The sequence below is a fragment of the Carya illinoinensis genome, chromosome 15 (genome assembly GCF_018687715.1).
Source record: "Carya illinoinensis cultivar Pawnee chromosome 15, C.illinoinensisPawnee_v1, whole genome shotgun sequence".
Classification (NCBI taxonomy): domain Eukaryota; kingdom Viridiplantae; phylum Streptophyta; class Magnoliopsida; order Fagales; family Juglandaceae; genus Carya; species Carya illinoinensis.
In genome coordinates, this window is record NC_056766.1 from 18,250,959 (window position 1) to 18,260,211 (window position 9,253).

The window sequence follows — 9,253 nt, forward strand, 5'->3', positions numbered from 1 at the left end:
TCTTTATAGACCAAATATTTCTCTGAAAATAAAACCACACCTTCTAAGAGGATCTTTAATATCACTAGCCTTGGACATAAAAGTAAGCGACTCCGAGAATGCTTTCTTCGATATCACAGAACTTCGATATTACAGAACGTGGCCTAGCTTGCTAAGCTATGCGAATTGTGGTTGGCATTACGACGGGTCTCGGTTTGGCGAAAAGGAAAGAAGTTTCCCTTCAAACGTACTTTGATGGAATTGGAATAGTTTGGTTGTTGACATCAATATGTGCGAGACTTTGGAGGTTTATTTTGTTTTGTAGTTTTGTCTGAGTGCTGCTAATTAAGCTATATTTGCACTTGGAGTTGGAGGCAGAGTTTAATGGTATATAAGGTTCTGTTTGGAACTTAGACTCATTTGAGATTAACTTAATTTAATTTAAATTTAAGATGAGTTTAACATTTAAATACTTTATTTTTAAATTATTAAAATTATCTCAGCTCATAATTTAGTTTAATTTAATTTTAAAATAAGTTTAACATTTAAACATTCAATTCTTAAATTATTAAACTTATCTCAACTCAAACCTCTTTACACGTGAGATCTATAATCATTTTCAACTCAATATCTCTTCACACGTAGAAATTATAACTTTTTTTAATTTTTTATAAATACATCTAAATTGATTTTAACATCTAAATAATATCTAAATTTATTTTAGATGGGTCTAACAAAACTCATTTTATTATTTTAATTCATTACTATTTATAATAAATTCATTTTAATTTAGCTTAACATCCAAACATAGTCTTGATATTGTTTGGTTGGGAGCCTCATGGTATGACCTAGGCATTTGTCAGAAAATTCAGGGAAGTAGAATTGTGAAGATATTATTTTCTTTTAGTTGAAATGATTGAGTGAATAGTACTTTAATCGTTGAATTCTTAAATTTTGAAAATCGAATACTTTTCAAAAGAGAAATATTTGGCCAAAAATATTAAAAAAAAAAAAAGGCATATTTCTATTTATGCGGAATTAATAATAAAAAGGCATATATTCGAGTACTAGGTCCATACAATTGGACAAATGCCACACCTATTCCATCAAACTATTCTTTACCGAAAGGTGCTTTTACGATATTCCAAAGACACAAGAGCATATCAGGTGTAGATCCTTGCTACGTCAGTAAAGATGAGAAGTGCATGACCATCATCACTCACGAAAGAAAAGTCTCTCAAAGTCCACCTTGGTTCATCATTCCCATTCTTCTAAAAATGATTCGAATTTGAATTTTCACCTACATTAAAAAGAGAAAGATTATAAATATTAAAAGTAACATATACATTGTACTCACCTGGAAGATCCACTTTATATATATTGTTATTAATTTTTTCAAGAATTTAGAACGTTCCATCTCTTCAAGAATGCAATTTAGTACTTCTATGGGTTGAGAATATTTCTTTGTGCATGTGAACCCAAACCCATTCTCCTAGTTTAAAGATGACACGCTTTTGTTCTTTATTAGTTTGTCATTAATTTTCTCAAGAATTTGGAACGGTCCATCTCTTCAAGGATGCAACTTAGTCCTTCTATAGGTTGGGAATCTTTCTTTGCGCATATGAACCCAAACCCATTCTCCTAGTTTAAAGATGACATGCTTTTGTCCTTTATTGGTTTGGGAAGCAACCTTTTTATTTTTTTAGACAATTTGAAGTTGTACCCTCTCATGAAGTGTGACTTTACTAACTTCGCATTCTTTTATCCATCCAAGCTACTCTTTCGGGATAATGCATCAGCTAGAATGTTCTCCTTACCTTTTTTGTAACAGATGACGTATGGAAAAGTCTCAATGTATTCCATCCATCTAACATGCCTCTTATTCAACTTATCTTGACTCTTGAGATGTTTCAATGACTCATAATCAGTGTGCATCACAAATTTCCTGGGCCATAGGTAGTGCTGCCACGTCTCTAAAGCACGAACAAGAGCATAAAACTCTGTCATAAGTAGGGTACTTCAAGGATGCCCCACTTAACTTCTCATTGAAGAAGGCTATGGGTCACCTATCCTGCATCAAAACGGCTCCAATCCATATTCCTTAGGCATCACATTCAATTTCAAAAGTTTTGTTAAAATCAGGTAATGCTAATACAGGTGCAGAACACAATCTTTTTTTAATAGTAGCAAAAGCATTCTCTTATTCAGCCCCCTAATGAAATTCAATATTCTTTTTAATTACTTCAATGAGTGGTGCAACAATGGTGCTAAAATTTTTAACAAAACGCCAATAAAAGCTAGCTAAGCCATGAAAACTTCTTACCTTAGTGATGCTTTTTAGTGTTGGCCACTTCTTGATGGTCTTGACTTTCTCTTCATCCACCTCAATATCTTTTGTACTAACAACATAACCAAGAAAAATAACTTTTTCCATACAAAATGTGCATTTCTTGAAATCAGCATACAACTTTTCATATCTCAACACATCAAACACATATCTCAAATGCTCAATATGTTTATTTATGTCCTTACTGTACACTAGGATATCATCAAAGTACACAACCACAAACTTACCTATGAACGCACGTAGGACATGGTTCATTAATCTCATGAAAGTACTGGGCGCATTTGTAAGTCCAAATAGCATAACCAACCATTTATAAAACCCATACTTTTAGTTTTAAAAACAGTTTTCCATTCATCACCCTCTTTTATCATAATTTGATAGTAACCACTTTTAAGATTAATTTTATTGAAAACACACGAGTCATGCAATTTATTAAGCATATCATCTAATCTAAGAATGAGATGTCAATACTTTACCGTGATATTGTGGACCGCTTGCAATTAATGCACATCCTCATCGTCCCATTCTTCTTTGGCACTAGTAGCACTGGTACTGCACATGGGCTCATGCTCTCCTTTATGTACCCCTTACTCATCAAATTCTCAACTCGCATCTGAAGTTCTTTTGCCTCCTCTAGATTACTCCTATAGGTTGGTTGGTTTGGAATAGCAGCTCTAGCCACAAAATCAATCTGATGCTCAATGCCTTTAATGGGTGGTATCTCATTCGGCATATTCTCTGGGAATACATCATCAAATTTCTATAACAAAAAAAAGCCAAACTAGGAAGAGATTGGTTAGTTTCATCAAGATTAAGATAAGAATTTTTACAGACAAGAAAAATCATAGGCCGATATGCTAAGAAAGCTCTTTTAACCTCACTCTCTCTTGTATAGAAACTCACTTTTGTTTTTCATTTTCTCTCTGCAGACTCTCTTTCTTTTTCACTCATTTTCACTCTCACTCTTTTTTTTTTGCTCAATCTTTTTTTCACTCTTTCTTTTATGAGCAATCTCATTTTTCAATTTCAATTGGTCCTTATAGACCTATCTTGGAGTTGAAGGAGTAAGCTTGATTGTTTTGCTCTCCTTTATAAAACTGTACATGTTCTTGAATCTATCATGTATTACCCTCCTATCATACTGCCACGGCCTCCCTAACAAGATATGGCCAGCATGCATCGGTATAACGTCACAAAACACCCCATCCTAATACTTTCTAATGGAAAAAGTAACTAACAGTTGCCTATCCATCCTAATCTCCCCACAATCATTCAATCACTACAACTTGTATGGTTGAGAGTGTTTCAAGGTAGGTAAATTCAATTTCTCAACTAAAGTAGTGCTAGCAATATTAGTACAACTCCCTCCATCAATGATTATACTACATACCTTGCTATTAATGTGGCATCTAGGATGGAAAATGTTCTCCCTTTGTTGCTCTGCATCGTCCAACTTAATCTATCTATTGAGAGTACGCCTAACAGCAAGGGAGTCACTTGTCACGGGGTATTGTAGTCCATCATCATCACTAGCATCCTCCAACTCGGGCATCTCATCACTATCATCCTCACTTGCAGTCATCACCTCTCCATTATCACAATAATCATCACATGTTTGTTTGGACATTGAGAAGCGATGTACCCTGAATCCAAATTCTTAAATCATTTAATGTCTCTATTTCTAAAAGGTTGGGATTCTACCTTGAGTTTGTTGCTAGTTCCTTCATCTCTTCCTTTAGGTGGTTCGGTTTTTTATTTTGTTATAACTCAATCATTTCTCTCCCACTTTGATTTCCAATGAGTGCTAGAAACTGAAGTGTACCTTGTTGTCACTTTTCTCTTTAATTGTCTCTCCACTTTCATAGTCATGTGCACCATGTTCTCTATTTCCACATAATGTTGCAATTCAACCACATTGGCTATCTCTCTATTCAAACCACACAAAAATCTAGCCATAGTGGCCTCCCGATTCTCCTATACATTAGCCTGTATCATAGCCAGCTCCATCTCCTTATGGTAATCCTCTACACTCTTAGACCCCGTGTAAGATTTTGTAATTTCTGGTAAAGGTCTCCCTATAATAGTGGATAGGTACAAATCTCCGCCTCATGAGATCTTTCAACTCTCCCGATGTCTATACAGGCCTCTCATAATTCCTCCTCCTATTGGTCACTAATTGATCCCACCAAATAATAGCATAATTAGTGAACTCAATTACTAACAACTTCACCTTCTTCTCATCTGAATAGTTATGACAATTAAAGATCAACTCTATCTTCTTTTCTCACTCTAAATAAGTTTCAGGGTCTGTTCTATCTTAGAAAGATGGTATTTTCATTTTAATGCTCTCAAGGTTCCTATCTACTCCATTCCGACCCCGTGGGTTTCTCCTAAGTCCTCTTTCACGCCTAACTCCTCTATGCCTACCCATCCCAACTTTAGACGTTAGGTCTTCCTCATCCTCATCATCTCCTTCATCTACATACTCATGTTCTCTTCTAGGTTCACGTCTCCTCCTATCTCTTCCACCATGTAAATTTCTAATCACTTCATCTTATTGATCCATCTGATCCTTAACTTCCCCCAACATTATTTTCAACTGCACAAACTGTTGTTGCATGGCCTGGAACACAAAGAAGTTATCTACCATCCTCTTTGGTGATGAGTCACTTTTATAAGACATCGTATACGCTGCACAAAAAAAAAAATGTTGGTGGAAAAAGGCCTCACACTCTGCCTTATGTGTTTACACTCGAATAATGACACTCCACTCGTATTTCACTCTTAATTAGCTTTTTCCCGATAATGATCTTATACTCTCTTGCCTTTTACTTTATGATTTTTCCCACTCAAGTTCTTTAAGAACTAATTAAACTCAATCAAGACAATACAATCTTATTTTATCTCAACTAGTAATTAGGTCTAAGAAACAAGAACAAGAGAAACACGGAAGGAATAAAACGACACAAGAATCCAGGAAATTGCAGGAATGGAAGAGTAACTATAAGACAAGATACCAACTATAATGATGTATGCAGCCCTTTTGATGATAAGGCTTAATAAAAAATTCAGATTTCTATACTTTTTTTTTTTCTCACTAATTCAATCACAAACAACAATATTCACTTGTGACAATCAAACAATTGAATTCAAATACATAAATATTAACAATGAAATAGAAGGGAATCAATGAAACCCTTGATGATGAAATTTTCGGTAGCACAAGATGGAATTTCGGCCAACACAAAAAACCCAAGGATTAGGAGTAATTCAGCCAACCCTAGAAAGAAAAATATGGAAATTCGGCAGCCACACAAAAATCCTAAGAATTTCAGCAGCCCCTCTTATTTATTTATTTTTTTATAAGTAATGCAAAAATTAAAAGATTGAATCAGATCTGATTGGAAACCTGACTTTGACTACCAAATGATGTGAATCTGTGGAATTGGAATCCCTTGAACCCACAATTAATTTAAAAACTCACCCAAGAAATCCAAATCAAGTCAATGGATGGAGAATCTAGACCCGTTGAGAACTCGTTTCAAGAATCTAGATTATATTAAAATCTAGACTTGTTGACCCGTCTCAAGAACCCAGATTACAAAGAGGAACACTACAAAGGTTGTGATTTACTTTTGATAAGTTCAAAAGTTTTATCAAGAATAAGAGGAGTAAACTCAACTTACAATGAAAATTCAATATTGTCTAACCATGAAGTGGGCTTCCAAAGATTAAAGCCCCTTCTCAAAAATACCCTTAAGTGAACAGTGCTGCGCACAATACGGTGAACAGTGCCATGCTACATTAACTCCTTGAAACTCTAGTTCAACAAAATAATAACTTTTCCAACATGCCCTTAAGTCATTCTCATAATAAATCAAATTATTCTAAACTAATAAAATAAGTCCTTTAAATGCATTAAACAAGTTGAAGGCCTTCAAGTGTCCAAAAGTCATGTTGCTCTCTTCCATAGCTTGTACCAAATGGATCAAAACTGGTTCTCATTCTTTCAAGCTCATCTTGAGTGTTGGGCTCTTGCTAGCTTTATCCTAAGTGGATTTTACCAATCTTTGTATTGATTCTTTGATCTTCTTGGCTCTTGATCTTATAATTGGTCCATCTGAAATTTGCAAAGGATCTTTAAGAATAGGCCTACCTTGATTCGCATCAATTTTTTATTCCCCCTAGTTTTCTTTTCTTTTTATTTAGCTCTTCCTTCCTCACCTCCTCTTATTTTTACTTGATTTCCTCATTCCTTTTCCTTTCTTTGTCTTTTCTTTTCCCTAGTTTCTACCCTTTTTGGTTCTGATTAGTTTGCCAATAATGTACATGAAGACCACCATTAGCACCGCCACCTCCGCTCATGTCGTCTCTGTCAGTTTTGCCAATGGGTGGCTGTCATGTGTCGCCAGTGGTACACGTGAATGCCAAGTGGCACCACAAGCATTGCATGCTTGTCCCCCGTTGTTGCCCCTAAGATTCTTTCAACCGTTCTTTAAGTTTAACCTATTTCGGCTCGTAGTGTAAGCCTAATAGTTTTTGTTTAATTTCTCTATTTTTTTCGTCTTTTACTTTTAAGAAATTTAAAACTTAGAAATGTGACCATGTATCATCTCCGCCATCAACAAACACATCTTAAGTCTCTTGATGTTTGGCTCCAACAGCACCATCAACCAAGTTTTCCTTCCGACAAATGCGGTAGTCGTTGGCATGCATAGTTTCCATGCATTGTTGTGCTTTGCATAGGTTTTACTGTTGTATTTCTTCATATCTCCTCCCACTTGGAATGTGGGTAACTCTATAGCAATCCAACTCTGTATTGTCTCAAAAACTCAAAATATTGAAACAATTTATGTGTATATATATATATCTTATAATAATTATCTGGCAAGAATGTACAATATTTCATAAACTCCTCTTATTCATTGATTTATCAAAATACACCAGCAGATCTAATCTCACTAATTAACATCAACCATAGCCAGCACCTCATTCCTTCCCTTGACAACCTCTTCAAACAGCTCATCCACTACAGATTCAAACATCTCCATGCCTTCTTTGAGAACCAGAGAGCTTTGCTTCAGCAAATTGATAAGCTTCTCTTGATCCACAGCTTTTCCTTTCAAAACCTGAGCTTTAATATCCAAAACTGTCTTCTCTATAACCTTATTCTCAACCAAAATTGGCCTTGATTTGTCCTTGACCCCCTCAAGTACCTTCAAGAAGCAACCAACAAGCTTCCCAATTGAAACTGAGAATGATTTTAGCTGAGGAGACACCCAGTAAACTTCCTTATCCATTGTAATTGAAATTGGATAGAGCAGTGCAGAAAAAACCAGCATGCCTACCAATCTCATGCTGCTTGTAATGGCATAGATAAAACAGATAGTGCTGTCTTTGCTCTTAGTTTTAAGCATGTCAGTCTTGAACAAATTCGTATCTCTCCACTTCTCAACTCCATAAATCTTCTGACTCTCACTTACCAATCTCTCAATCTCAGTGATCTTGGTAGTTGCATCTGAAATATTCCCACCATTACGCAACTTTCCTGCAGCAAATTCAACCATTAGCCTGTATCTTTGCATCCCAGAAATGGCTGATTTTAGAGAGTTGCATAAATCAAGGAGATCTAATGTCTGTTTCATGTACTCGTCCAAGATATCTGTACCATCCCACAAAACGGATATGTGAAATTTCTCAAAAAACAGAAGAAAATGAGAGTGCATCTTCCTCAGGAGATTAATGGCTTCAGAGCACCATTTGAGGGATATGGAATCTCCAGCTAGTGATGTGTTTAGCCTCTCGATATCGCTGTTTAGGGAACAAAATAACTTGATGTGTTCATTGATATTCATGGAAGAAGAAGATGACGATGATGATTTTCCTCTGCAAAATGGGAAGCATTTATGAGACGCCATTTCCTTTGTGGAATGCATATCCATTATGACAGTTATATTGAGATTGAGATCTTCTACCACTTCGAAAAATTTCTTTCTTTAAGCCTTAAAATTCGAACAAAAACTTGAAAATATATTGAAGATTATGATAATCATTTGCAAGAAATCTTTGTTAAATGCTCAACCGACTTGCAATAATAGCTTACCATTAAAAAAAGTCTCTGGAAAGTAGTTGCATGAATAATTGGGAATGGAATTCTAGCGTAAAGTAGACTCTTATCGCATCAATGGAAAAGAATACGTGATGCTTAAGGACACCTTGAGAAAGCAATGGGGAATGTAGAAGAAAGTATTATTGTGTGGCATAAATCACTTTCCAATATTGTATTATGAGCATAAATGACAGCAACCTTAGGTGTGGGAGCTAGGTATTAAAATTGAGGCATAAAAAAATAGATCCGATCTTTTACTTGACATATAAATTTAGAATAATGCTACTTTGCCCCTTCATTTTGACTGCTTATGCATTTAATTTTCTTAAAATTTTTTACTTACTACATAAGAAAGTGACTATTAAGTATATTGGTATTTTTTTTTATATTTTTTAAAAATATTTATAGATATTAAAAAAAAGAAAATATTCTAGCTACAAAGAGATTACACAAAAGTAATTTAATAAACCGACATGGTTTAATGTAGTTCGTCAGATTGTAAATATGAATAAGAAAAACAAAAAGAAATTAGAAAAGTAAATTTTACTGAGAGGACATACCTAGCGGTCACTGCTGGACGGCACTCTAGCAGTACTTATAAATTTAAGCCCCATAGGCTGAAATAAAGAGATGAAATTTGCTGTTTCATCTCATGCAATATGGGTGACAAGTAGGAGAGATTTGTTAATGAATTTGACACAAATAATGGATTATTTTCACTTCGCTCGAATTCATATGGGGTAGCTGAAGAAAATTGAGCTAAGGCCAAAAGCTTAAAAAGAGAAATCATATCATGGGTAGTTGAAGTTGATTTACAT

The 9,253-nt window shown here is 34.9% G+C and overlaps 1 protein-coding gene across 2 annotated transcripts; it reads right to left on the reverse strand.

Moving 5' to 3' along the window:
• Window positions 1-7,222: 7,222 nt before the first annotated feature.
• On the reverse strand, window positions 7,223-8,747 carry LOC122295844 (protein BPS1, chloroplastic-like). 2 transcript variants are annotated; one of them, XM_043105096.1, is made up of 2 exons: window positions 8,430-8,747; window positions 7,223-8,212 (listed from the first exon to the last, which is right to left on the reverse strand). In XM_043105096.1, exon 2 carries the CDS (start codon window positions 8,179-8,181, stop codon window positions 7,288-7,290), a length of 894 nt encoding a protein of 297 aa, XP_042961030.1. In that variant the 5' UTR covers window positions 8,182-8,212; window positions 8,430-8,747; the 3' UTR covers window positions 7,223-7,287. The 2 variants fall into 2 exon arrangements, with proteins under 2 accessions (XP_042961030.1, XP_042961031.1); XM_043105097.1 differs by lacking the exon at window positions 8,430-8,747 and having other exon boundaries at window positions 7,223-7,874; window positions 7,995-8,419.
• Between the last annotated feature and the right edge of the window lie 506 nt (window positions 8,748-9,253).